Below are 27634 nucleotides of genomic sequence, written 5' to 3' on the forward strand. Positions count from 1 at the left end.
GCTACCCTCAAAGGAGGCACATAAGGAGACAGAGGTGTTGTGGCAGATAAGAGGTAGAAACCTCCCAAGAGGCCTCTTGGGGTCATCCTTAACCATGAAGGCTCAGACACCCAGCTCAGGGCCATACAGAAAGGCATTTACTCAGAGGAACGGATATGCATTACTTCAATTCACAGGAATGGAGGGTGAAATTGTCACTGGGTTGTGCCACATTATTAATCTTTAAACTTCCATTAACTTTCTTGTATTCTCCCCAACATATCCTCTCACACAGGGAGGTTGAACTCTTCCAGAGAAGATAGCTAAGCCTGCAGCCTAGAACCAGATAAGGAACCCAAGGACCACAGCAAAGAAACTGGTCTGTGCCTTGGCCAGATGGCTCAGTTGGTTTGAACATCGTCCTATACACCACATTGATCATTGACGTTTCTCTTTTCTTTCTTTCTCTCTCTCTCTCTCAAAATCAATAAAAGCATATCCTTGGGTGAAGATTAAAAAAAACACTGGTAAGCGCCGGAAAATTTCAAGATGGCATCTGAAACCCCTTCCCACGTAACCTTTGACAAACTTTCCTTCATGCCAGGGATGGAAACCTAACATTAAAATGATACATGCAATGTATGGCTAGGCATGTTCCAAGCATGTTTGGGAACTGTGCATACTCCCTTGGCAATCCCAGAACCCTCCACCCTTCCTTGGGAATCTTTGTCCCTGAGCCTGCCTAACTACTCCCCCTCCCAAACCCTTTAAGACTGTCCTCGGGGAGGGAGGGAATAGAGGTGGAAGAGGGCATAGAGGAGATTAATGGTGATGGCAAAAATAAAAATAATAAAATAAAATAAAACTTTTCTAACTCTCCAGAATTGGGGAGAAGGGATCTTTTGAGCACAACTCGTCCTTCTCAATTCCTTGGCCAAAGAATAAACTCTCTGATCTACTTTACAGAACAGTTTCATTTTATTGGCGCAAGCAACACTGAGCAGAACCACCACGATCTTGGGTCCCTGACGCACAGGGGTCAGTGACAAAATCATATAGTTGGTGCTTTTAATTCAAAATGAGGAAGATAACATCATCCAGGCCAGATTTCTTGTACCCACCTGATGGCACCTTCTCTCCCTGCAGACGAGGGAAGCCCGTGATTATCTTGAGGCTGCTTGGCGAGCAGGGACTGAGCCCAAAAGGACCTACAGAGTCCCCCTCAATGACTGACATATTTGTGAAGTGTGGTGGAGCTGAGGCTCAGACTCCTTTGTATTGTGATGACATATTGTGGGTTTGGGAAAAGAACATGGGCCGAGTTCCAGGCCGCTGATCCTCACCACCCCAGCACTTGGAGCTGGTGCACTGTAGAGGACTGGCGGGTGGGGATGGGAGAAAGTGGAGTCAAGGACAAGAGGGGCTGACCTTGGTAGCAGTCTGAATAAGTCATGAGGCACCTCCAGGAACAGAATGTTCTGTGCTTCTTCCCCTCGACCTTCTGCCCTGCCCCCTTTTCTGCCAGCTTGTCCCATCCACTTGTCCTGGGTGTGGCAGCACACCAGAGCTGGGAGCAGGCTGGGTAGGAGGTAGATGCCAAGTTTTAACAGGTTGTGTGTCTCAACATCCTTGTCCTTCCTCAATGCCCTCTCGCAAAGTCCCATTCAGTGAGGGGTCAGCGGGGCAAGGCAGCACTGAATTCCTTCTCCAGACTCTGGACAAACTGGTCATTGAGGAAGAGCAGCTGACCATGGGGCAGGAAGCGGGTGAGGATGCCCTCGATTCGGTCAGCCCGCAGCAGGAGATTGGTGCCAGGGGTCAGCAGCCGGAGGTGGTCGAGGAGAAGGCGTGCCAGCAGCCGAAGTGTGTTCTCTGCCAGCAGCAGGTTCTCGTGGGCATCCAGCACCAGGGCGAAGCCTAAGGAGAGCACTCCCAGCCACACCACTGTCCGAGGCTCCCGGAAAGGGTCCCCTGCTTCCAGGCGGAAGGCCCCTCGTGGGGCCTCGTGCAGGGGCATCGGCTCATCTGAGGGCTGGGGCTGCAGGTCCGTGGGAGGCCTGCCGGACGCCTGCTGCTGCAGCCGGCACATGGACTCCACCTGCCTGGGGAGAGTGGGTGGGTCACCGACTTCTGTCATCCTCCTGACCATCCTTGGAGCTGGGAGCTGCCATTATCCCCATATCTCAGATGTAGAAACTGAGCCCCAAAGGTTCACTCAGGACTCTTGGGACTCTTGTTGCAGGGGATTTGCTCTCTTGGCTCCCCTGCATTTGCCCACATGGTTCACAGCCATGTGGACCCCACCCACAATGGACTAATGGACTGTAACTAGCCTAATGCTGCGCCGGACCCAGCTCCGCCATGGAACGGAAACTCTGGACACTGCCCTTGCTTCTAGCTCTGCTGAATCCCCAGCTGCCCCTCTTCCTGGACTGGATGAAGGGAAATGGGATCTTGGGAATGCAGGGATGTAATTCCACGTAAATGAAAATTACTCATTCTCCTGGGCGAGCCTCAGAAAATTATTTTTGTCAAGAGATCCTAAGGACCCGTCCCCCAGCACCCAGTGAGGAAAGGGATCCCCCACTTCCACCAGGATGGTGGACACTCCACTTCCACCAATAACAGAGCTATACTAGGTTGTGCAGTTACCTGGCCACGGCCAAAATCTGCTCCTTGCGGAGGAGCCTGTCCCTCTCAGCACCGTGTGGTCGTGGGTCATCAGGTGAATTCTCGGCACCGAAGACACAGGAGTAGAGCACTCGGCAAAGGCCCGAATCCTCTGCCTGTGGGGCCCTCAAGGTGTGGATGAGGAAAGCGTGGACCATGGCTCCAGGGTGGGTGCTACAGGGAAGCCAAACACCTCAGTGAGATGAGTGTGAAACCCCCGACAGGGGAGGCAACCACAGAAAGGGTCTGGCCTAGCAAGGTCTGGAAGTATGTATGGAGGCTGGTGTGGCTGGTCACTCGTCCTCCTCAGCCATCCAAGACACAGCCCCAGCCTCTGAGTAACAGTCTGGTCAGCACCACCTCTGCCCATAACAGCCTGGTGGTGAAGAAATCTGACAATCTCAAATTCAGTTCTGCAAAATAACTGGCCAGGAATCTGCAAAAGTGTCAAAGTCATGAGAGTCAAGGGAAGCTGGAGAGCTGCTCCAGACTGAAAGAGACTAAAGAGACTAAAGAGAAGGCAAAGTATGTTCCTGGATGGGATCCTGAGCCAAGAAAAAGGTAGTTTCAATAAAGGGCATTATTAGGACAACTGGAAGCATTTAAATATAGACTATATGTTAGATAATAGTTTTGATCAATATCTCTTGATTTTGAACACTGGGTAATGTCCTTCTTCTTAGAGAATACACACTTACACTTGGCCGGTATGGCTCAGTGATTTGAGCATGGATCAGTGAACCAGGAGGTCATGGTTGGATTCCTGGTTAGGGCACATGTCCAGGGTTGCAGGCCAGATCTCTAGTAGGGGGGTGTGCAGGAGACAGCCAATCAATGATTCTCTCTCATCACTGATGTTTTTAACTCTCCCTTCCTCTCTGAAATCAATAAAAATATGTTAAAAAGGAAAATACACACTGATATACCTCTAAACATAGAGGTAAAGGGGCATCACATCTGTAACTAACTTAATTATCACGGGGGATACAGGAGTTCTTTATTTTTTTAATCCTCACCTGAGGATATTTTTCCATTGCTTTTCAAAAAAAGTGAAAAGGAGGAAGGGAGGGGGAGGGAGACGGAGGGGAGAGAGATAAAACTTTGATGTGAGAGAGAAACATCAATTGGTTGCCTTCCCATGCGCCCTAGCAGGTGTGTGGGGGGCACAGAACCTGCACCTGGTACCTGCCCTTGGCCCGGAATGGAACCTGCGACCCTCCCATGGGCGGGTCCACACCACGGGGGCCGCTGAATCACACCAGCCAGGGCACGGGAGTGCTTTACTTAAAAATTCTTAAAATTTGAGATTATTTCAAAATAAAGACTAAATACTAATGATGATGATCATGGTTATGATGGTGTCTGACTGGCTCAATAGCCAGCCAGGGTTCAAAGGCAGTGGGTACACAGTATACAGATATTTGTAGATAAGTATAAATAGAACATCAAGTTATTTATTTTTCTTATTCTTACGATATGTTTATTATTTATTTGTTTTGTTTTAAGAGAGAGGAAGGGAGAGAGAAAAACATCCATGGGCTGCCTCCTGCACGCCCCTAACTGGGGATGGAGCCCACACCCCAGGCATGTGCCCTGACCGGAAACCAACCCGTGACCTCCTGGTTCATGGGTCAAAGCTCAACCACTGAGCAACACTGGCTGGGCAAGATCTCAAATTGGTCACACATTTAGAAGGTTCGCGAAGGCGCTCTCAGAACCGGAGCCCGCTGACCTGGTGCTGACCTCCACTGACCTTCTAACCAGAAGAAGAACGCGTCATCAACCCTCGCCATGGCGTTTCTCCCCTAGAGAAAAGGTAGCAGCCAAGACCCTTTACGTCACTGCCTCGCGCAACCCTGCAGCACAGTGCATTTTGGGGGTTGTAGTTCCTTGCTCCAGTCGGCCAGGGCTAAGCGGGGGCATCCTCCCGTGAGTATGCTACCCCTTCAGCCCCCTGCCGCTGTCCTCAAGGCGTCGCACTTACCCTTCTTTCTGCTGCCGCAGTCTTCTAACAGGCCGCTACGCTGGCGGGGGAGCAATGGCGGCTGCGCGGCCTGTAGGCGCCTGCGCACAAGAGTCGCGGGCGCGGGCGCGTGCACGAGGGTGACGGGCGTAGGGTGCGGCGCTCCCTACGCCAGGCGGGGGCGTTCCAGGCGTTCCCACTTCTGGACATCCGGCGCGGGTGACCTTCCTAATCCCACGTAAGACTCCGTGCTCCGAGCTCCCGGCGTTGCCCACGCCCGTCACTCCTGGACGGGCTGTGCAGGGATCGTCCACTGGCTCCGGTGGCCGCGAGGGGGCGCAGCAACCCGTCCTGTGGACCTTGAGGAAGAGGCTGGGTGGCCGAGTCATCGCCAGAGGGCGGGGTTCTCACTCCCAGGGTCTCTGCCCGCCCTGGGCTGTGAGGCTGGCGGGACCTGAACGTGGAGCCCGAGTTCTCAAACAGACCAATATGCGTGGGAATCACTGGGACGTCAGATAAAATGCAGATCAGTGGTTGAGCGTGGACCTATGAACCAGGAGGTCATGGTTCGATTCCCGGTTGGGGTGGGATGCAGCTGGATCTCCAGTGTGGGGCTTGCAGGAAGCAGCCAGTCAATGAATGATTCTCTTGTCATTGATATTTCTATCTCTCTCTCCCTCTCCCTTCCTCTCTGAAATCAATAAAAACAAATTTTTAAAAATGCAGATTCCTGCCGAAACCGGTTTGGCTCAGTGGATAGAGCGTGGGCCTGCGGACTGAAAGGTCCCAGGTTCGATTCCAGTCAAGGGCATGTACCTTGGTTACGGGCACATCCCCAGTAGGGGGTGTGCAAGAGGCAGCTGACTGATGTTTCTCTCTCATCGATGTTTCTGACTCTATCCCTCTCTCTTCCTCTCTGTAAAAAATCAATAAAATATATTAAAAAATAAAATAAAATGCAGATTCCTGGAAATTATGACTAGGGGGAAATACGCATATTTGTGCGGTTTAGGGTGTGGTTTTGGCTTGTGGTTCCTGCAGTGGGTTAAAACTAGGGTTCCGTTTGGAGTAGAATGATTCAAATTCTGGTCCCAGCTGTGTCACCAGCTGTGTGTCCCTGGCAGGTCAGTCACTTGGTTGGGCCCCAGTGAAGTCCATAGGATTTAGTAGGCTGACCAGTCTCCCTTTCACACTCCCACCTCTAACAAGCTCCCTCCTTGTCATCAAAGGCATCGTGAAGAGGCTTATACCTTAAACTTGAAAGGAACACAACCCAATGCCAGCTTCCAGAGCCCTGCGTGGAGTAAAAGCCCCCCTGGGGGCTTGGCGGAGAGGTGTGTGGGGCCCCACAAGGTGTCTTGGGTCTCAGTGCCAGCCTAGGGTACTCTCCCTACACAAATACACACTCCTTTTCTTTACCTCTTGGCATGTGAACTGCTGGCGCCTCCCCGGCTGTGTCCCAGTGTTCTATTTCTCAAAACCAACACACACCCCTCACCCCCCACGCTGGCTGTTCCCTCAGCCTGGAAGGCTCTTTCCTCTCCTTTTTATCCTTCAACATGTGCTCAGACCAAAACTTAGGGAAGCCTTCCTGTCCAAACAACCCATTGGCCTTCAGGTGTCCCTTTTGCACCCAGGGTCAGCCTATGGTCGTGAAGTCTCTGATGGGGATCCAGCCTGACTGTGGCACTCAGCTAGGGCCATGCACAAGGAAGGCCTGGAGCCAACCCAAACACAGTCCTTGACAACTGAAAAAATGAAGGACAGGGCGCCAGGGCCCTCCAAGGGCATGCACTCTGGGCCCTTCTGGCCATAGGCCTGGGCAGGGGCCACTGAAGGGAGTCTGGAGGGGTGAGCAGGGCATGTGGGCATTTTGACCACAAGTACAACACACAAACTTATTTGTGGATGGAGGGGCAGGCCCAGAGGGTGTGGGGCCTCAGCCATAAGGCTGGGGTGATGTTGGCTCCGTTCCTGATCCCAAGTCCCTATCACTCTCCGCCAGGACTCGTGTCTGCCAGCTGATTACAGCAGAGAGCTGGCAAAGGGCTCTGGTCACTGGGGGCCGCCTGGCATCTGGAATACAGTATATCGGCCTCTGTCTACTCCTCAGGCAGTGAGTCCAGTCCAAGTCCCAGGCCACTGGGGGGCCGGCCTGTGTGAGGTGCATGGAGGAAACCACAGGGAGAAGCTGGTCTGAACCACTATGCTTAAGTCAGCGGGGGACCCAGATGAGGTGGTGTCCAGATAAGTGGGGCAGTCTCAGGTGCCATTCCTGACTTTTTAACCCCTCAGCCAGCTTATGCCCCTGAGATCAAAAGCCATGTGCTCCCTGGCCAGTGTGGCTCAGCTGGTTGGAGTGTCATCCCATACACCAAAAGGTGGCATGTTCGATTCATGGTCAGGGCACATACCCAGGTTGAGAGTTTGATGCCTGGTCAGGGCAAGTGCAGGAGGCAACCAATGGATGTGGCAACGTTTCTCTTTCTCTCTCTCTTTCCTTCCTCCCTTCTTCTATCCATCCCTCCCCCCTTCCTTTCTCTAAAATCAATTAAAAACAAACAAACAAAAAAATAGCCACAGGGGCATAACTCCTTAAAAAAAAAAAGCCTCCCAGCTGGTGTGGCTCAGTGATTGAGCATCTACCCATGAACCAAGAGGTGACTGGTTCCATTCCTGATCAGGGCACATGCCTGGGTTGCAGGCTCCATCCCCAGTAGGGGACGTTTAGGAGGCAGCTGATTGATGATGTTTCTCTCTCATCAATGTTTCTGTCGCTCTATCCCTCCCCCTTCCTCTCTTTAAAAAAATCAATGAAAACATATCTATATATATAAGAGCCTAAGTGACCATTACGACTGAACGACCAGAACCGCCGGTCGGCCAGTCGCTATGATGCACACTGACCACCAGGGGGCAGACGCTCAATGCAGGAGCTGCCCCCTGGTGGTCAGTGTTCTCCCACAGGGGGCGCGCTGCTCAGCCAAAAGCCGGGCTCACGGCTGGCTAGTGCAGCTACGGCAGCGGGAGCCTCTCCCTCCTCCGTGGCAGCACTACTGAGCAGTGGTGGCAGGTGCAGCGGGCCGGGATGAACACGAGTGGCGCAGCGCCAGCTCGGGCCCCTCCCTGGCCGCCTGCTGCTTGGTGCACTGTTACATCCCCCAAGGGGTCCTGGATTGCGTGCGAGAGGGTGCAGGCCAGGCTGAGGGACCACTCCCCTTCCCGTGCATGAATCCGTGCACCGGGCCTCTAGCTTAAAAATAAAAAGCCATGTGCATCCCCTGGCAATGGGCAAGGAGACACCTGATTGCTGGTGTGGCTCTTATATCTGCCAGGGGCAGAGCAGATGTACAGTCCTTAGTTCCTCCTAGCTTGATGCCTCTGTTGGTGGCCAGAGCTGTTTCATGCCTGGGACACATTAAAAAAACACGAAACAAAAAGAGCCATGTGCTGAGGACAGTGAGGCAGGAAAGAGCCTGGGTCGCTGAGACACACAGAGCCTTCTTATTGTTTATTTTCATTGATTTCAGAAAGGAAGAGAGAGAGAGAGAAAGAGAGAGAGAGAGAGAGAGAGAGAGAGAGAGAGAGAGAGAAACATCCATGAGGAGAATCATGGATCAGCTGCCTCCTGCACGCCCCCTACTGGGGATCGAGCCCACAACCCGGGCATGTGCCCTTGACCAGGAATCGAACCCTGACCTCCTGGTTCACAGGTCGACGCTCAACCACTGAGCCACACCGGCCGGGCCACAGAGCCTTCTTGCTAAGTGAGGAACACATACTTCAGTTTCGTTCAACTGCTGTGTGGGGCTTCTATTATATGCAGCCTATCTCCTTCCCAAGTGAGGCAGCATGTGAAGTGGGCAGGATGAAGCTTGGCACTTAGTAAATCAATAAATTTTGGCAAATTTTTTTTAAAAATTGATTTCAGAGAGGAAGGGAGAGGGAGAGAGAAATATCTATGATGAAAGAATCATTGACCAGCTGCCTCCTGCACGCCCCCTACTGGGGATTGAGCCCGCAACCCGGTCATGTGCCCTGGCAGGGAATCGAACCCAGGGCCCTTCAGTCCGTAGGCCTGCACTCTATCCACTGAGCCAAACTGGCCAGGGCAAATTTTGGCAACGATTAATCCGAAGGCAGAACAGGAAAGCGGAGCTAAAGCAGGTGGGGCCTTCTGGTTTGGTGGCAGCCCAGAGCAGGGGGATGGATCGGCTGAACTTTCCAGTTCTTCGTGGGGTTACAAGACCTCTGAAGAAAAATGGAGCCGTCTGAGTGATGAGGGCAATGTGTGTGCATGTTTATGTGTGTGAGGCTTTTATAGTGATTACCCTAGAGACTGGGGTGGGGCCAGGCCCACAGTTAATAATAGAGATGTGGGTTTGTGGGATATGCATAGATGGGTGTGTGTGTGAGAGAGACAGACAGACAAGCGAAGGAAGAAAAGTAAAATTAAATAAAGCACAACAAAAAAGTTAAAGGAGCCTGCAGGAAGCAGACAGATGGCTGGATTTGAGGCCTGTGCCACCTGCCTAAATGTGACGGGGGGGGGGGAAGGGGGGGGCAGAGGGCGCGGGCACACCTTCCTGTCATTTTCCCTCCTCTCCCTCTGGCTGTGGGCAGAGGGGACTATAGCCTCACTCCCCAGCCCTGCTCTTCCCAGTGGTTTTCTGAGTTTGGCGGAGTGCCTGCAGCCCCTCACATTGGCCCCTTCCCCACACCCTGGCCCTCCTCTGTTCTCTACCCAGATCTCTACCCAGGCCTGCCCCATAGTGGCCGGCAGCCTGGTGTTTGCCTCTTCTGGTTCCCTTGGTGTCACCACTAGGATGACGGTCACTGACTCGATTTGGAAAGCAGGTTCTATCCCCCACCTACCCAAGCACAGCAGGGTCCTGCACCCCTGGTGGGCAGCCTGGCTTGGGAAGTTCTGCTGCTTCTCCCAGGCATGAGGACCAAGCCCAGGTCCCACTTACACATCTCCAGACGCAGGATATCCCTATTGGTTGTTGACAGCTGGAAACCCTTATCTTTGTAGACCCCAAGACTTCAGGCCATACCAGTCAAGCCACTGCCTACTTCTGGACGTGTGGAGAGCAATTAGGTGGAATCTGCCAGCCTCAGGCAATGGATTTTTGATTGATTTCCTGTTAAGGCTATTTAGGCATTTCTGGAAGGTAAAAGCAGGAAACTAGGAGGGAGACCGGGCCTGCTTTTTAGAGAATACAGGCTAGCTAAGACTTAGTGGATATGGTTGCCCTAGAATAAAGGGGACCAAAATTGGGCAAGACTTCTCCCTCATTCTCCTCCCACTCCCTGAACCAGCTCAGAGATGACATTGCCCTGTGTGAGCAGCCTCCCGTGGGCCACCCCGATGGCTTCTCCTCTGTCACCAACAAAACCCCCATTCACAGCCTTCTGTTATTCAGACTTGTGCAGTAGGCTTCCTGCCTTCTACTTACAGTGGCTGGATTTTTCTCCTGTAACCCATCACCCATGAGCTTTTCCACGTATAGAAAGGTGAGAAAACACCCAGGCTGTCCCCATTTTTAAAATTAAATGTTTTGGGATGCATCCTTTTACCTGTCTGATCCCCACATGCCCTTGTCAGTGGTCAGCAAACTCATTAGTCAACAGAGACAAATATCAACAGTACAACAATTGAAATTTCTTTTGAGAGCCAAATTTTTTTAAACTTAAACTTCTTCTAACGCCGCTTCTTCAAAATAGACTCGCCCAGGCCGTGGTATTTTGTGGAAGAGCCACACTCAAGGGGCCAAAGAGCCACATGTGGCTCGTGAGCCGCGGTTTGCCGACCACTGCCCTAAGTAATAACAGCCATAGCAGACTCTTATATGGCACTTGCTGTAGGAGACCCTGTTCTGAGTGTTTTGCACACACCAACTCATTTGATCTAACCCACAACCCTTTGAAGGAGGGGCTTTATTTATTTATTTTTTATAAATATATTTTTATTGATTTCAGAGAGGAAGGGAGAGGGAGAGATAGAAACATCAATGATGAGAGAGAATCATTGATTGGCTTCCTCCTGCACGCCCCCTACTGGGGTTTGAGCCTACAACCCGGACATGTGCCCTGACCAGGAATCGAACCGTGACCTCCCGGTTCATAGGTTGACACTCAACCACTGAGCCATGCTGGCTGGGCAGTCCGGGTTTTATTATCGCCATTTTACAGATGAGGAAACTGAGGCATAGCAAGATCAAGTAACTTTCACGATGTTACACATGTGCAGAGGCAGGTGTTCATGTCAAAAGAGATTGATTTTACTCTGTGCCTTCCCCTCCCTTTGGGTTTCCCCTTCTTCCCCTGTTCCCTCAGGGTCACCTTGGAGGCGGGCTTAGCTCCTGCTCCCAGCTCCTGGAGGCCATAAGCTTAGACTACTTACCCCCCACACCCCAAGCCTGGGAACTTCTTCCTGCCCAGATTGGTGACTTCCTTACCCAGTGCTCCCAGGCCCAACCCAGGAAGCTCCCTCCCAGCCCTCCCCTCCGTGAGCCCCGGCGCCTATGGAAGCAGTCTTGGCTGGGCCCCAGGAGGACTCGTCCAAGTGTGATTGGCCCTTTCAAACGGCCTCGTCTTGCTTCCTGCAGGGCTGAGAGCCAGGAGGCCCCACGAGGTGGCTCAGGCCCAGACATGTGAGGCCCATTCCCCTCCCGCTGCCCCAGGCATGCTGACTCAGAGCCTGGCAGCTGCCGTGGCCACCCCTCTCAGGGGTGTGTGTGCAGTGTGGGCTGGGTGGGGCAGAAGCAATCCCCGCAGCGATGCCTGACACCCACACACATTCCTGTGGGAGTTGGGTGGGATTGCTTCTTACCTTCTGTCCCGTCACCCACTGTCTTCTTTACACAATAGCCTGTGAATAATAACTTCCCATCATCCAACATTCTCTAGGCCTGACTCTCATGGCTGCAAAACAGCCACTTCTCCATCATTACTGAACTTCCCTCTCCTGATTGTTTCCAGATCCCACGTGGCCATGGACCTCCTTGTCTAAACACCCTTCTGCACCAACAGTTTATTGCCTCTGGAAAGTACGGTGCCTGTGTGTTCCGTTCCAGGGATAAAGACTTTTTAGAAAATCACAAGTTTTCTAGATGGTTGTGAACTGTCAGTGGATGGATACAAGCCAGTGACACACAGCCAATTAACTTCAGAGTCACTGTAGCTTTTTAAAAGACTCTGATGAGAAAAAAAAAAAAATCAAGGCTAACATTTCGATATAGGAGAGTCAGAAAACAGACTGGGCCTGTGATGCACCAGCCCCGCTTCTGCCAGGCCATGGCTTGTAGAGTCAGCCTTGACAACAGAGTTCTTTGCTGTGTGCAACAATTAAATTCTCTGGTTAAGAGAGAGAGATTAAAAGTCATAAGTTTTTATGAGAATGTGAAGCAGCAGAACTCTCAGACACTGCAGGTGAGTATAGTAACCCTGGAGAACTGTGTGGAAAATACTACAGCTGAACATACACACTATAACCCAGCAATTCCACTCCTGGGTATATTTTCAGTACAATTGAAATAGTCCCAAATAATCCATGGAGGGCAGAATGAAAATGACCTATATTTCGATTGTGGTGAGGTTACACAACGGTGTGCATTGGTCAGAACTCATAGAACTGTACACTCAAAAGGGTGAATTTGACTGCATATAAATTATATCCTAATTAAAAAAAATTACTGCCTGGCCGGCATGGCTCAGTGGTTGAACATCAACCTATGTACCAGGAGGCCGCAGTTTGATTCCTGGTCAGGGGACATGCCTGGGTTGCAGGCTCGATCTCTGGGGGCATGCAGGAGGCAGCCAATCAATGGTTTTCTCTCATCATTGATGTTTCTATCTCTCCCTCTCTTCCTCTCTGAAATCAATAAAATATATTTTTTAAAATGTATTGATTGATTTTAGAGAGAGAGGGAGAGAAACATTAGTATGTTGTTCCACTTATTTATGCATTCATTGGTTGATTCTTGTATGTGCCCTGACCAGGGATTAAACCCACAACCTTGAAATATTGGGATGCCATTCTTATCAACTGAGCTACCCGGCTTAGTGCTGTATCTTAATTTTTTAATTTAAAAGTCATAAAAGAAAAGTAGAATGAATTCAATTTAGGAGTATCCTATATAATAAAAGGCTAATATGCAAATTGACCCAACAGCAGAATGACTGGTCACTATGATGCGCACTGACCACCAGGGGGCAGACGCTTAACACAGGAGCTGCCCCCTGGTGGTCAGTGTGCTCCCACAGGGGAAGCGCTGCTCAGCCAGAAGCCAGGCTCATGGCTGGCGAGTGCAGTGGTGATGGCAGGAACCTCTCCCACCTCTGGTGCAGGCGGGCAGTAAGGAGCGAGAGGTTCCGGACTGTGAGAACCCCGGACTGCGAAAGGGATGTCTGACTGCTGGCTTAGGCCTGATCCCTGGGATCGGGGCTAAGTTAGCAGGTGGACATCCCCTGAGGGGTCCTGGACTGCGAGAGGGTGCAAGCCGGGCTGAGGGACCCGCCACCCAGTGCACAAATCTCGTGCACTGGGCCTCTAGTATTCATATAATGGAATACTACACAGTGATGAATAAAGTACTGCTAAAGGAAACATGGATGGGTCTCAAAATTATTATGCTGAGTGAAAAAGAGTAAGACACAAAAGAGTAAGAACTCTATGATTTCACATATATGAACAGGTGAAACTTAGTGAACTCTATACGATTTCACAGCTCTAGAACAGGTGAAACTAACCTGTCATAGCAGTCAGAATAGTGGTGACCTCAGAATTCAGGTAACTGGGAGGGACCATGAAGAAACCTGGGATTGGAGACACTCCTGTACCTTGAGCTGTGTGGTGGTTCTTCAGGTCTCTGCTCTATGCTTAACATGTGTGCCCTCGAGGAAATGTTGACTATTCAACTCACACATACACACACACACACACACACACACACACACACACGAGAAAAAAACATTATTATTATTTTTAAAATATATTTTATTGATTTTCTACAGAGAGGAAGAGAGAGGGATAGAGAGTTAGAAACATCGATGAGAGAGAAACATCGATCAGCTGCCTCCTGCACACCCCCCACTGGGGATGTGCCCGCAACCAAGGTACATGCCCCTGACCGGAATCGAACCTGGGACCCTTGAGTCCGCAGGCCGACGCTCTATCCACTGAGCCAAACCGGCTTCGGCGAGAAAAAACATTATTTTGTCCTGGCCGGTGTGGGTGTGGCTAAGTTGGTTGTGCGTCGTCCTTTGCATCAGAAGGTGGTTGTGAACTGTCAGTGGATGGATACACAGGGAGGGTATCCAATCATTCAATACTGGGTTCTATTCCTGGGCAGGGCAAATGCCTGGCTTCCTGTCTGGATCCCCAGTAAAGGATGTGCAGGAAGCAGCTGATGGATGTTTCTCTCTCACATTGATGTTCCTATCTCTCTCTCCCGCTCCCTTCCCTTCTCTCTAAAATCAATTAAAAAACAACAACATTATTTTAATTTTATTATTTTTTTAGTATGAGTGTATGTGTATTAAAGCTGGGGACAGTGAAACAAGGGCTTAGCATAGAAGAAGCAACAGGAGAGCCGAGGCTGGGCTGCTTTAGCTCACTGGGAAGTCAGAGAAAAGGGAGTCTTGGAGACAGGTTCAGGGGGTTAGCCCAGGTCAAGCTGCCATTGCCCACCGCTTCCCAGTGTCCCTTAGAGTTTAGGCGATGCATGCCTCGGGGGAGAGGAGAGAAGGAAGGGAATGGCACAGGCACATTCCCCAGCGGGAGAGCGCACTGAAAACCTTATTTTTTAAAATTGCCATTGCAAGTTACCTGGAGAGCAATTCAGATGATGCCCAGACCCTGGGCCTGCCCACTGACTTGGCTAGGCCTGGCACAGGCCAGATTTCCACTTGCGCCCAACCGCATGCAGCTCTTTAACCACGTGAACCGGCCGCACAAGGTTCCTTGCAGACTAGAATTCCTGCCCCACCCTGGCCCAAGCAAAACAGCCTTTAAAATTGGCCAGCAGCCCAGGATTTAAACCACTTCCTTGTCTGATCCTCTTCCCTTTATGAGCGTCCGGGAAGAAAGTTAAAGCTTCTCTTGCTGGAGGGTTGGGGGATTGGGCACCTCTGCTTCATCCCTTGAACTTCCCAGAATCAGAAAGGACCCTGGCCTGATTTGGAAAGGTGAACCCCGCCCCCAGGCTCAGGCCTGCACGGTCCTCAGGGTAGATGCCAGCACCAGGGCCTTCTCTTGTGGAAGTTTTGTCTCCTGGCTTGCCCCAACCCCCTCCCTGCCCTCCTCGTCTGTTTCCCCTGGAAAATGAACTGAAAACTGACCTGGTGAGCTTGAGATAATATATAAGAGTGTCTGGAGCAGACTAAATGCCCCGTGACTGCAGTTATGACTCCGATGGTGGATTATGAGGGCAGACATGGCTGTGCATGTCAGCACCTGGCACACAGCCTGGGCTTTGTTAGACACTCAGTGCCCGTTGCTCCCTCCTCCCCATGTGGTCTGATCCAGACTGATGGAGTGGGAAGAGTACACTCAGAGCAGAAGCCAGGCAGCCCAGCCCCACCCCCCTGACTGCTCTGGGACCAAGGCAGGAAGTGAGGAGACCGTCCTGGATTGCTGGAACACCTACTTTGCTTATATCTGCTGTGTGACCTGGAGCAAGTGAGTGCCTTCTCTGGGCAACGTTGCCTTCCTCCTCTGTAAAACCAGAGAGGGGGAATCAGGAGACCATCTGAGCACTTAGGGTGGGGCAGAAAATTCTCAGCAGGATAATGCTCAGGGCTCACTCTTTTTCTCAGGGGCCTGCACAGCTGTTTCTCCGTTTCTGGGGCAAGCCCCCTCACCCAGATAAATGTTGGCCTTTGTGTCAGCTGCCTGCTTGGTGGATAGGGGGGCATTCTGGAGTCTTCATGGCCCCACACTCCCTGAGCAGAGGCCCAGTCTCCAGGTACCTACACACACACCTGTTGTGTCCTTGCAGGGGGATCTGGAGCAGGAGTAAAAACCAATCCTTTAGGTATAACAAACTTGGAGGTCAAGCCGAAGACAGGGCAAGTGTCCTTTAGACTCAGCCTTGGAACCTGGAGTCCCTTCTAATTGCTAGAAATAGCCTCCATTTACCCATCCGCAAAACAGAGTGAATAATCATCCCACCACCTACTTCAGGAGGTAGATGAACTTCCACAGAAAGTGGTAATGACTCCTGCCCTGTGTATACTCTGTATCAGACAACATCTTATGTGTACATTTGCAAAGGAGTCCCTGCAATCACCAACAGCTCACATTGTGGTGGTGGTGAGGGGTGGGGGTTGGGGGGAGGAGGGAGAGTTAACAGAGCAGTGGTATTCCCAGAGGATTTCCTGAGACACCAGGTTTGGGCCTGGGACCGATTCTACCAGATTGCGGCTTTCCCCATTTGCTGATCTTGAACTTAACATCTCCTGGGTGGTGGAAGCTCTGTTGGGCACTGGGGATACTGAGGAAATCCATTTCCCTGACAGGGCAATGGATGGGTAAGTTGGTAGGCTTCTGGGAGTGACAATTGGAATTGAGTCTTACAAGAGGAATAACAGATAAGGGAGAGCCTTTCTGAGGGTGGTGCAACAGAACCAAAGGCAAGGAACTGTGAAGAGCAAGGTATGGAGCGTTTTGTCAGAGGGGAGCAATGAGACTGGTGAGTAATGAGTTCTAGAGGAGTGATGGGTTTACTCTTGCCTTCTTGGTTCTAAGTTTAGGAAGGCTGCCTGAGTAGCCAGATGAGGGGAAAAGTCTCAGCAAGACTTGGGAAGACAGCATGAGGCAGCCTCCCCAGTAGTCTTCCAGCTCCAATCTGCCCATCTGCCTCTGCCCTATCCCACCATCAGCACCTGCCATGATCTTGTCAAGGGCTCCACAGAACAGAAAGCTGGTTGCTCAACTTGTTCAGCGCTTTATTGAAACAAGGCCCTAACAGATGACTCATCAGGGCCTTCAAGCACAGCCCTCCCCACATCCTGAGATTAAAAAGTCAGAGGTGGTTCTGTCCTTGGTTTAGCTGCTACCTCAACATTTCCTCTTGAATATTTTCCAACCTTAAAATGTAAAGATTTTGTCCAGAAAGACACGTACATACGCCTGCCGAAGGCTGTCAGGCTCACTGAAATGCTTCCACCCAGTGGTTTATGTGCAAGGCATCGTGCATCTATAGGTCTCCATCCATTTGTCCATCCATCTGTTCCTTCATGACAAGACAGCAGCAAGTTCTCACAAGTCAGGCCCCAGGGTTCACAGCAGTGGGGGCTGGGCTTCCAGTGAGGTTAAGGTCGCAGGCCTTAGCCCTCACCCAGGGGCCCCTGCATATAACATCCCTTTCCGAGGCAACAGAAGACAGGCCAAGTGGGTAATTAAGGTTTGAGTCTATAACCTCAACTGGAACCGGGAGAGCCTAATGGGTAACTTCTAGTGGGTCAGCCCTCCCTTCAGGTGACCGCTTGACTGCCTGTGGACGTCCTGAGATGGGCAAAGAAATCAGACAGACAAATCAAGCACGCAGGTAACACTGAAACAGGAAGAGGAAGAGCTTATGTCTGTGCTGGAGGTGCACGTAAGGAGGGACAGGAAAGAGGGAACACGCAGACACACGTAGGAGTGCTACTGGGGGCCAGGGCACAGTGCTGCTCCCAGGGCAGGGAGGAGTGCGGCTCTGACCCACCTTGGGGCTGTGGTTTCCCTCAGCCTCGAACATACAAAGCCCCTAGAGGAAAGGGGACTTTTCTGGACACAGGAAGACAAAGTGTTAACCCAAACAAGCAAGAAAAAAATGCAAAAAGGTTCCTGTTGGACACAAAATACTTCCTTCGAGCTGGACATAGCCCAATTTCACTGTCAGCGGGCTGGGGTTCTTCCAGGGGCTGGGGTGTTGGTAGAGGGGTGGCACCAGGATATGGAGTATGGTTGGAGTGAGACAAGGGGATCAGGACTGGGGCGGATGGACAGGACACCCTCACTGTCCTGGGGCCTCCAGCAGATCCTCAGTATTACAGGCCTCTGGGTAGCTGATGCCCAGGCCACTCGGGGCAACGAAGTGGGTGGGTGAGTCCGTGGCTGGCCTCTCACTGGTCCTGCAGGCGGCTGCAGAGCTCCCTCCGGCTCCGCTCCCCAGCCCAGCTGCGCGTCTTGAGGCGGAAGGTCCTCAGCTTGTCCTTGAAGGCCTCGTGGTTCATGGGCCGATAGTCCTGGGGTTCACAGAAGGTCTAGGGCAGGATGGGAGAGGTCAATCAATATGGGGGAATGGGCCATGGGGGGGCAGCCCTCCCTTCTTCTCTTAGGGTGTTGCCTGGCCAAGCCCTTTCCTTGTAGTCCCACCCTCCCCCAGAGGCTGTGGCCAGCCCTGCCTGCGGTACCGGGTGCTGTGGGAAGAACTCCTTGTAGCCGCCTTTGAGGATGTACATCTCAGGATAGTAGAGGCTGGGGTAGTCATTGATGGTTCGATCTCGCTCCCTGATGAAACGGCACCTGGGACCAATGGGAGTCAGAGCTGGGCATGCGGTAGGGTGGACCTCAGGGAACCTGTTCCCTGCCCACTCCTTTGAGCGCCGTGGAGAACCACAAAAGGCACTTTTCGGTCAGTCTGGCTACTGGGCCCTGAAGAGGCTGCGAGACGGGAGGGAGAAGGAACGCCAAGGCAGCCTCTCTGTTTCCAGAAGGCAGCTGCAGAAGCGCCGTCAGTGTTATCGGGCCTGGACTGGGAAAGGGGAAGCAGAACGAAGAGAAGCTGCCAAAATTCAAGAGATACGTTCAGGAGGCCTGGACAACACTCGGTGAGGGCGAGAGGCGGGGAAAGGAAAGGACCTCTGAACACCAGAAGGGTCACTGTCACTGAGGACTGGGACAGGGTCCTTGGATTTTAAGGACACTGCTGAAGGCTTGGAATCAGATTTGGGGGCCGGGGGGCGGGGGTTTGACAATGGATAGAGGGTGAGGCTTGATGGGAAGGACTGTAAGAGGGAGACAGGGGGAGGGTGCCATGCACAGGAAGCAGGGATGAGGTCTGCGTCAGGCAGTCAGGTGAGACAAGAGGCCCAAGCCAAGGAGGGGCTGGGCCCAGGCTCTTGGCCATAGGACGGCTCCAGCACCCACAAGCTCGGGTGGAGCTGGGACTCACATGCGGGGCCCACGTTCAGATGAGAATTCACAGTGGAAAATGAGGATGATTCTCTTGTCCAGGCCACAGGGTGTGATGGGGCTCTGCAGCAGGAACGTCTCGGCGTCCTGTTCCAGGGGCAGGTTCACAGCAGTCTGCAGAGTAGCTGGGGGTCAGGCCACTGCCCTGGGCCTGGCTGGCAGACCCCGCCCCTATGCAGCTCCCATCTTTCAAGAGGGTGACCCCACCTCTTGCTGGGCAGGACCCTTCCCCACGAGAGGGCGCCCCCACGGATGAAGGATAGAACTGGTGGGTCTTCAGCACCTCTCCCGTCACCCTGCCTCACCTTGATGTGCCCGCCTTCATACTCGTAGGGGTATCTGCAGTCCACAATCACAAACCTCTCCACGATGTTGCTGAACTTGCCCATCAGCAGGGCCACCATCTGTAGGAGGCCACGGAGGTGGGTTCCAGCAGGTCAGGGGCTGGCTCCTCACCCTACCCTGCCCAGCGCTTGCAGCCTGATCTCAGCGAAGGCTCACAGGCGAACAGCTCATCTGCACATACCGTTTCTGGTGAGATGTACTTGAGGTCTTGGTGCTTCCCATCCACAGTCTGTAGGAGGAAGGCCTGCAGTGAAGCGGGGGGAGAGAGAGCGTGAGAAGGAGAAGAGGAAGAAGGTGAAATGGGGAAGATGAGGAGCACGGGAAGGATGGAGTTTCGTTCCCAAGCCCAGAGGCCACACCTGATTTGACCTTCAAATTCAGCTCTGATTCCCATAGCAACTAAGAGGAGCCTTTTGGGTCTGATGCCCCAGGAACAACCTTCCAAGGGGAAATGAAGGGGAGCAAAAGCAATGGACTCCTGCCTCTACCTCCAGTTCTGCCAGGCCCGGGAATGAGGCCCGAGGAGGGTCAAGCTAGACGTCCGTTTGGAAGTGTTTTCCAAGGTGGAGACACCACTGATGCGTGGACACAGGTGAGACAGTCAGGAGAGTAGAGTCCGGGTGAGAGTAAAGGACGATAGTATGCAAAGGACAGAGCAAAGGGGCCTCTGGGGAGAGAGGATGGCACGGAAGCGGCTGCTGGGCTCGGGGGCTCCAGTCGGCAAGCGGTGGAGCCTGAGGGTCTTGCCAGCTGGTACCTTCGAGTAATCCCCAATCAGCTCGCGGTGGTCACTATCCAGGATGTTCTCAATCTCGTCGTGACACAAGGACTTGGAGCGAAGGACACGGGCTTTCTGTGAGATAGATGGCAGCCAAGATCAGGGGGGAAGCTGCCCTTCCAGGCCCAGTCTGGCTGGTACCCCCCTGGCCTGCACCCTGGCTGAGAAGGGCTTGCAGGGTAGACAGGGAAGGTGGCAGCCCCGCCCCAGGAGGAGGGCTCTCACAGGTTCCTCGGCCTCCTGCTGCTCCTCCAGAGGGGTCACACTCCTCCTCCGCTTGCTCTGTATGGGCAGGTCCCTGTCCTGGGGTCGCTCGAGTCTCTTGAGGATGGGCCGGATCACACCACAGGGCATGGACGGAGAGCGGAAGAGCCGCTGGCACTTGCTGTACATGATGAAGTCCTGGCAAGGGCAGTAGGTCGGGGGTCAGAGTGCTCAGCTCCTGCTTTCCCCCAATCCCACCTGGAAGGTAGGGGGCCACCCCAGAAACTCACCTGCTCCTCCTCCTTTTCCAAAGTCTGGACCAGTGGGGCACTAATGAGGCTCTCCATGCCCGGAGGAACTGAATCATCGTCCTGAAGCCAAATCAACAAGGATATGGGTCACACCCACAGGCACAGGCCAAATTCCTCAGGCCCCAGTCCTCCAGCGCAGCCTTCTCTGGCCTTGCCAGCACCTCCACACAGGGCAGCCCCCCAGAACCAGGAGAGGGCAGGGCCCCTTCACTGCTGGAGCTTGCACAGAACCGTGAGAAGCCGAGCAGGGGCGCATTCCCTCCGCCCTGCCCATCCTCCCCTCCGTGCAGCACCAGCCACCTGCTCTTCTCTGATTGGCCAGAGGTCAGGCTGTGACCCAGTTACCTCAGATCTTCTGACATTGGGATGGAGCTCAGAGCTCTCCGCTTTGGGACATCCCAGGGAGGGAGATGTAGGGGGCCCTGATGGAGCAAGACTTCTTACCTTTAAGTCATTCTCCAGGATGTCCACAAACCCGTCATCTTCGTCGGGAACCCCCTTGGTGGGGGTCAGGGGGAAGCGCTGGGCCAGGGGACTCAGCTCCTCAACTTCCATCCTCCGCTCAGGGGTGAGACACTTGTATGGGTGACGAACAGATGCAGGCTCCTCAGTGGTGGGGACCCAAGGCAGTCCCCACCCCTATCCTTCTGATAAAAGGTTCCCCTGCCTCAGGCTCAGAATCACCCTCCCATCACCAGGCTGCCTTCGGGGGCACCTGCCCTGTGTGCATGCCTGCCCTGCAAGGGTCGGCTCTCCCGATGTACCATCAAGTCGGGGGCCGAGCTGGGCCTCTGGGCAAAGGCTTCTCTGCGGTTGGCCCACTCGGCCAGAGCATGGGCGTGGTTGGGATGGGTGGGCTTCCATGGCATCTTGAAGACAAATCCATCCTGTGGGCGGGGGGAGGTGGCGTCATCAAATGCCAGAGAACCACCCCAGCATGCCCCGTTCTCTCCCTGGAGAGTTCCCATCCTGGCCTGCGGGAAGCGTACATTCTCCTTATCCTCCTCAGAGCTGTGGGCGGTTTGGTCAGGAGCCTCGCTCTTCTTCCAGCTGCCGGGCGCTTGGGCATTGGTGATGTTCCGTAGCACAGGGCTGTGGCCCAGAAGCCTCACCTGGGGAGCCAGAGGGGGCAGCAGGTACTGAAGGTTACATTTCTCTGGCACCAGCCCAGGCCCTACCTTCTCCCATCCCTCCCCTGAATCCCCCTGCTCACCCATTCACCCCCCAAACCCCACCTCCCATAGCCAGACCAGGAGTTGGGCCTTAGAACCCTCCTGCCCTTCCTCAGAGGGCACCCACCGGCAAGGACTGGAAGCGTCGGATGGTGAACTGCTTGCTGCAGAAGGAAACAGGGACACGTCAGGGCTGGAGAGTCTGGGACTGTCATGGCGAGCATGCAGGATGCCCCTCCACCAGAGCCCTGAGCACCCTGCCCATGCCAGTGGGGGCAGAGGTAGCCTATGGAGGGTAGACCACCGGAGCCTGTAAGGGGAAGCCCAAGCGCTTACCTTCGAACGAACCGGCTAGCTGCCTGGATGGCCTGTTCAAACCTAGGAGAGAGAAGGGTCCCATGCAGCCCACCTCCCACTACAGCCCAACACCCACCAGCAGCATCAGGTCCCCCGTCCACAAGACCTAAGGACCAGGGCTAAGGACAGTGGAGAGGGGAAGTAGGAAGAATGTCAACTATCTGGGGACCCAGATATTGAGGAGGGGGAAGATGAGAGTCAGCCTGGGATTTTAAAGGCTCCCTGAATGGAAGAGGGCCTAGAGAATGGCAGCAATGGAGACAGCTGGGGTAGGTCAAAAGGTGGCTGAGCGTTACCCAGACAACGGTCATGCCAGCCTGCCCACAGGCCTTCCACCTGTATGCAAATCACCTCAGTGGGGCCATATGGCCGCCAGGAAAGGCATTCATCCATCCCATGATGACAGGCCTTGGCTCACACTGTGGGTGTCTCCAGGGCCTGGATGCCAGGAAGGCTGGGCTTCCCTCCCCTGGTGTGGGGCTCTCTGGGTTCCCCCCAGGATAGCGGCCTGGTTTAGTGTACCCTTGGATCAGCCAGTTTGCCATGCCAGACCCCCTAGTGACAAATGTGTAGGGTTACACCCTCTTCTCCCTCCTATGGAATTTTTCAGGACCCAGCCTCTGTCACACCCCCTCCTTCTGCCTGAGGAGAGGCCAGCAGGCAAGGAATTCCAACAGATGTTCCTTTTGAGGCAGGAGCACAAGCTTGTGTAGATAGTCCCCCTCCCCCAGCTATGTTACCAGAGACCACCTGCCATGCAGGGCTTTGTGCATCTATGCGTACATTCACACACACTCGCTCTCTCTCTCATACACACACTCACACGCTTCTTTCTGAGAAACTGTGTAACCGTCAAAGCAGGTGCCGGAGGGGGGGGTGCGGGGGGGGGACGACTGAGGACTAAAATGTCAGGGGGTTGGGCCCCAAGGTGTGGGCAGGTGTCTGTGCCCAGACAACCTGACATCAGGGATGACCAATTTCATAGGCTTGGTCTCCAATCTGCACCTGAGCCTTGGGGTAAAGCAGGGACAGCCCGTTGCCACCAAAACCTAACTTGCAGGCCCTCCACCCAATTCTCTTCTCGTTTCCTGTTTGTGAACAAACCCTGTAGCCCAGCCTAGTCTGATCAAAGGCAGTGGGAGGAAAAACAGCCACTGCCCTAAACTCAAAGCCATAGTCCCCCAGCCCAGGCTGGGGATGCCCAGCTGTTCTCACTAATGCCTGGCAGCTGCTCTCCCTCCTGAGGCTTGAACAGCTGGATAGGACAGCTGTGCTCTAGAAAGTACTACTCCTGCCCCACAACCAAGGGGGTGGGATCTAGCCCACCAGCTCCCTCTCCAGGCCACCTCTCAAAGAGCCTGGTCCAGGGGTGGACAAGAGGGCCAAGTGTCACTAAAGCCAGAAGTTGCTGATAGGATGGCTGAGGGACAAACCAGCCTGTAGCAACTATTTTGTTTGACCTAGAGTGATAAAAGTTTTGAATTAGTTGGACCATATTTAAAAATTGTGATATTTCACACACATACACACACACATATGTACAGGCAGAAAGGAAAACAGGACACATACCAACCTATCTACCCTAATAAAAGAGAAATATGCAAATTGAGCATACCTCCGCTATGACCACCAGCCAATCAGGAGCAAGTATGCAAATTAACCCAACAAACATGGCGGCTTAATTTGCATACACAGGCGTGGAGTGGCCGGGCAGGGCGGGATGCCTGCTGTTAGGGGGAGGGTGGGGGGCGGAGGGAGCTACAGGAGCGGTGCTCCAGCCCGGAGCGAAGACTTGCAGGCTCCCGGGAGGTGGCCAGGAGCGAAGACTTGCAAAGGCTCCCGGATGGCCAGGAGCGAAGCCAGGGGAAGGAAGGCCTATTCTTGCACGAATCTTCGTGCAACGGGCCTCTAGTATTCCCATAAGGGTTGACTGGCATCAAGTACCTGCTGCTCCCAGAGGCCGCTATCCCCACCACCCTGGCCCTGAGCCTACTCTCAGATGCTCCTGTGAGAACAGACCCTTCTCCGAGACAGGGAACAAGATCCCAGAACTTAGGAAAGTCAATTAGTCCCCCCATATGGGGATCCAGAGGGGTCTGTCCAATCTCCCAGGCTCCCCCAGTGAGTTTACGCTACACCTGGGACTCCCAAAGGCAGGTGCCAAATCCTGTAGTGGGGATCCCTCTTCTTTACTCACGTCTGCTCCGCCATCTGGGGGTCCATGGGGCTGGGAGAATCCATGCAGAGCCCTGAGGGGACAGAGTGCTTTGGTTTGAAAGTAGTGCCATTTTCTGTATACCTTCCCCCACCATGTCCCAACCCTATTCAGAGAAGGAAAAAACTGTTTCTATTTTAAATCTTGACACATTACAAAATGAAGCAAAACCCACCCATGGACCCCAACAGCTGAGCCTGTCCCCCAAATGTACAGGGCTCCACTCCCTATTTACTATGAAAACACTTCTACATGGTTTGTAAATCAAAACTTTGTTAAGCATTTTTCTTGAACTGGTTTAAGATCATTTGTTCTGGGAGAGATAACAGCTTTTTAAAAGGAAAATATTATAGCTGGGGGCAAGTGGGTGTTATAAAAGAACCAGCTTTCCGTTCTAATGCCTCCCAGGTGGGGCTGTGGTTCAGGGCCTTTGGTTTTAAATCGGTGAGATCTCATCTCCTGCAGAGGGCCCCGCCCAACCACCCCGGTTCTGCCTGGATGTGGTGAGCCCAGCCAGAGGAGGGCAGGGGAGGCTTCTCAGGCCCCCGGGTTGTTGGAAGGACCTTAGTCTGATTGGCAGGGAAATGAGGAGGCTCAGGCAGCCCCGCAAAGTCCCCTGGCACCCCTGGGCCTCACCTGCATCAGAAGATTCAGAGGACTCAGACGACAGGGAGGATGCAGACGCTCGCCGCGGGGACAGGGATAGGCATGTGAGCAGGCTGCCTACCTGACTCTTTGGGGCCTCTCTGGGAAGGGAGCAGGGACCCAGGGAAGTAGAAAGGTAAATGTGGGGTTCAAGGGCTGGCTGGCCCATGTTCCCACCAGCCACCCACTTCTGAAGGGCCCATCCAGCCTCTGCGCTGCCCCGGGGTAGGTGATGGCATGGAAAAGCTGCCCTCTTCTCTGCAGGCAGGCTCCCAGTGGCCCTCAGTGTCTTCCCTTGGTTGGTTGGTTTAAGAAAGCTCCTCCAGGGTACAGGGGGAGGTGAGCCCAAGACCAGAGGAAGGAGCTGGGCTGGGGATCATCCTGGGGGTGGGGCAGGAGAGCAGCCTGGAGGGTCTTTGAGCTCCTACCCATCCACAAGCCTTCCTATGGGGACAGCCAAGACTTGGGTTTCTGTTGCTGAGAGGACAACCCAGCCCGGACCCTGTAGGTAACTCAGGGAGCAGGACCAGCGTTTAACCCTTTAACCCCCAGGAAAGAACCAGGGGTAGAGGGAGCAGGGGCAATGGTCCTAGGAGAACTGGATTGCTCTGCCACCTAGTTACCCCTCCAGGCTCACGATCCCCTGCCTGGGGCAAAATGGTGGAGATATGGGCAATAGGGAGGCAGCATGGTGGAGGCACACTGAGGGAGGAGGAGGAGAAGGAGGAGGAGGAGGGGAAAAGGAGGATCTTCAGAGTCTTGTGCCGAACAAGAACAGGTCACCTAGAGAGTGTAAGCAGCACAGTCCTGGCCTCGCCGCCCTTGTCCCGGGTCCCCAAAGCAGGCTCTACCTGGGATGCCTCCTTACTCGCCTCTCGGATTCGGATCCCATGCGGGGTTCCCCAGGAGGCCCGGGACCAACACCCCAGTGCCGACCTCTCACCCCACACCCGGCCTCCTCGGGACGCCCTACCTGCCGAGCCCAGCGAGGTCGTGCATGGTCTGGGTGAGGGTGGCGACCGGCGAGAAGGTGGCCGCGCGCTCCGGGGACCCCAAGAGGCCCTGAGCTCCCAGCCGGAGGCCCGGGAGGTGGCTCGGACGCTCGGCGCCCCCGCGCACGCCGGCGGGACTGAGAGCGGGGCTCGGTGAGGCGGGGTCCGGCGGCAGCAGCTCCATCGCGCTGGGGCCCGCGGAGGCTGGCCGGGGGGCCGGGACACCCCCAAACGCCGGGCACAGCTGGTCCGGACCCGGTGGGGAGCGGGCCTGGGGTGGAGGCGGCGGGGAGGGAGGAAAGCGGGGCCGGAGCGAGGGAGGCGAGGGAGGAGAGGGAAGCGGGGAGGGCGGGGAGGGTGGAGGGCGCGGGGACCAGCCTCCCGTGCGGGGAGCCTCTAGCCGCAGCTGCCACCTCTGCTCCTTATATATTCGAAAAATAACAGCGGCCGCGCCGCCGGACGCCACCAATCCGGGCGCGGGTTAGAGGAGGGCGGGCCCGAGGGCGGGACCCGCGGGGGGAAGGCGCGGAGGCCGGCCCAGCCCGGCCCGCTCAGTTTCGGGCTTCGGTGGAAGCGGAGGAATTGGGGTTTCTCCCAGGCCCCACCCCCCGCACCCCACCCCTGAAGTCAGGGCCTGAGGATCCTGGCTTCCCAGATCCGGTGTCTCGGGATGTGGTTTGGAGTGACCCCGAGCGGAGAGGGTCCCGGGGGGGAGCCACAGCCCTTTAGACGGCCTGGGGGGTGGGGTGGGGGGGACCCCGCAGTTTAATGTCATTGACAAGCACCGCTGGGCAGTGAGGGCACCGCCCCAGGAGTGTGCCGAACGCAGCGGCACTAGGGGGCTGTGTCCGCCGCTTTACAGGTGGGGCCATTGAGGTGTGAAGTTCACGGACGCATCAAAGCGCGCGGCTGGGCCACTGGGGGAGCCGAGATTCTCCCCGGGCACCTCTGCCCGCGCAGCTCCCCTGCCCCAGGCAGGCGGCCCCAAAGCCCAGTTCCCTCCAGGAGCCCCCAGCGGAGGAGGTGGGCCCGCGGTGGGGCCAACGCGTAACTGATGGGCGCTTCCGGGGTGGGGGTCCAGGTTCGAGGTGACGCCACGGGGTCCAGGTTTCTCTGGCTGCGCCAGAGGAGGCTCTGATGGTTGGTCTGGCCGCGGGTTCTGGGGGCGAGAGCCAAGGAGGGTGACCGGTGACCGGTGACCTCAAAACCCAGTTGTGGAAGTATCTCCCGTCCGTTGATGGTTTGACTAACGTGGTGCCAATGGGCATCCCATTGTTTAATGGGCGTTTCTTTGATCATCTGGGAGGCGGAATTTGTCACTAGTTTAAACTGAGCATCTTCTAATGATCTAGTCACCTTCCAGCGAGCCCGCTTTCCTGGAATGAGGCAGGAAGGCTGTACCCCAAATCAAGGGGGCGACCCGCCGCTAGTGCATCCTGTCTTCCCCGGGAAGAGGCGGTCTTGCTGGGAGGGGCAGGCGCCTCCGGCAGGCACGAGCTGCAGCCTTCCCCCTTTCCGTGTAGCTCCAACCACCCGACCCTGGCGGCAAAAGGGAGGGCTGGCAGTGGGGGCTGGGGCCCTTCAGGGAACAGACGGGAGAGGAAGGGGATGGGAAGACCCAGTCCCACCTCAGAGGGGTGACCTGGGAGGGGATCATGACCCTTCTCTCAACATTTTGCCTAGCTCCTGTGCGGTGCCAGGAGCTCTGCTGTGTGCTGGGCAGGAAGGCTGAAGTTCCAGGTCAAGAGTCCAGCTCCGAACCACCAAGATTCAAGGCTGTGACTGCCCTGGGAGCCTCCCACCCAAAAGACCAGAAAT

General features: G+C 54.4%; 2 protein-coding genes and 1 pseudogene across 5 annotated transcripts; 1 reads left to right on the forward strand and 2 right to left on the reverse strand.

Moving 5' to 3' along the window:
* Positions 1 to 933: 933 nt before the first annotated feature.
* Positions 934 to 4710, reverse strand: AP5S1 (adaptor related protein complex 5 subunit sigma 1). 3 transcript variants are annotated; one of them, XM_008141049.3, is made up of 3 exons: positions 4634 to 4710; positions 2632 to 2823; positions 934 to 2081 (listed from the first exon to the last, which is right to left on the reverse strand). In XM_008141049.3, the coding sequence occupies exons 2-3, from the start codon at positions 2805 to 2807 to the stop codon at positions 1655 to 1657; spliced, it is 603 nt and encodes a 200-aa protein (XP_008139271.1). In that variant the 5' UTR covers positions 2808 to 2823; positions 4634 to 4710; the 3' UTR covers positions 934 to 1654. The 3 variants fall into 3 exon arrangements, with proteins under 3 accessions (XP_008139271.1, XP_054579889.1, XP_054579890.1); XM_054723914.1 differs by lacking the exon at positions 4634 to 4710 and adding an exon at positions 4403 to 4445; XM_054723915.1 differs by lacking the exon at positions 4634 to 4710 and adding an exon at positions 4382 to 4407.
* A 3178-nt stretch (positions 4711 to 7888) lies between these two features.
* Positions 7889 to 8033, forward strand: LOC114231464 (small nucleolar RNA SNORA48; annotated as a pseudogene).
* An 8504-nt stretch (positions 8034 to 16537) lies between these two features.
* Positions 16538 to 26070, reverse strand: CDC25B (cell division cycle 25B). Of its 2 annotated transcripts, XM_008141044.3 has the most exons (16): positions 25798 to 26070; positions 24816 to 24925; positions 24162 to 24213; positions 21944 to 21985; positions 21735 to 21771; positions 21425 to 21547; positions 21200 to 21322; positions 20880 to 21011; positions 20415 to 20495; positions 20146 to 20322; positions 19900 to 19995; positions 19324 to 19386; positions 19103 to 19201; positions 18778 to 18911; positions 18017 to 18128; positions 16538 to 17866 (listed from the first exon to the last, which is right to left on the reverse strand). In XM_008141044.3, exons 1-16 carry the CDS (start codon positions 25998 to 26000, stop codon positions 17726 to 17728), a joined length of 1725 nt encoding a protein of 574 aa, XP_008139266.2. In that variant the 5' UTR covers positions 26001 to 26070; the 3' UTR covers positions 16538 to 17725. The 2 variants fall into 2 exon arrangements, with proteins under 2 accessions (XP_008139266.2, XP_054579824.1); XM_054723849.1 differs by having other exon boundaries at positions 21200 to 21547.
* Positions 26071 to 27634: the final 1564 nt, after the last annotated feature.

The sequence above is a fragment of the Eptesicus fuscus genome, chromosome 12 (genome assembly GCF_027574615.1).
Source record: "Eptesicus fuscus isolate TK198812 chromosome 12, DD_ASM_mEF_20220401, whole genome shotgun sequence".
NCBI classification, from domain to species: domain Eukaryota; kingdom Metazoa; phylum Chordata; class Mammalia; order Chiroptera; family Vespertilionidae; genus Eptesicus; species Eptesicus fuscus.

Bases quoted from the DNA above. Each gene is read 5' to 3' on its own strand.
- AP5S1 (XM_008141049.3), bottom strand. From the start codon at position 2,807: ATGGTCCACGCTTTCCTCATCCACACCTTGAGGGCCCCACAGGCAGAG. The intron at 2,082-2,631 runs GTAACTGCACAA...CACTCTCCCCAG, and splicing joins CAGATTTTGGCCGTGGCCAG to GCAGGTGGAGTCCATGTGCC.
- CDC25B (XM_054723849.1), bottom strand. From the start codon at position 26,000: ATGGAGCTGCTGCCGCCGGACCCCGCCTCACCGAGCCCCGCTCTCAGT. The intron at 24,214-24,815 runs GTGAGGCCCAGG...CTGTCCCCTCAG, and splicing joins CTCTGAATCTTCTGATGCAG to GGCTCTGCATGGATTCTCCC. The intron at 21,772-21,943 runs GTAAGCGCTTGG...TTCCTTCTGCAG, and splicing joins GCTAGCCGGTTCGTTCGAAG to CAAGCAGTTCACCATCCGAC.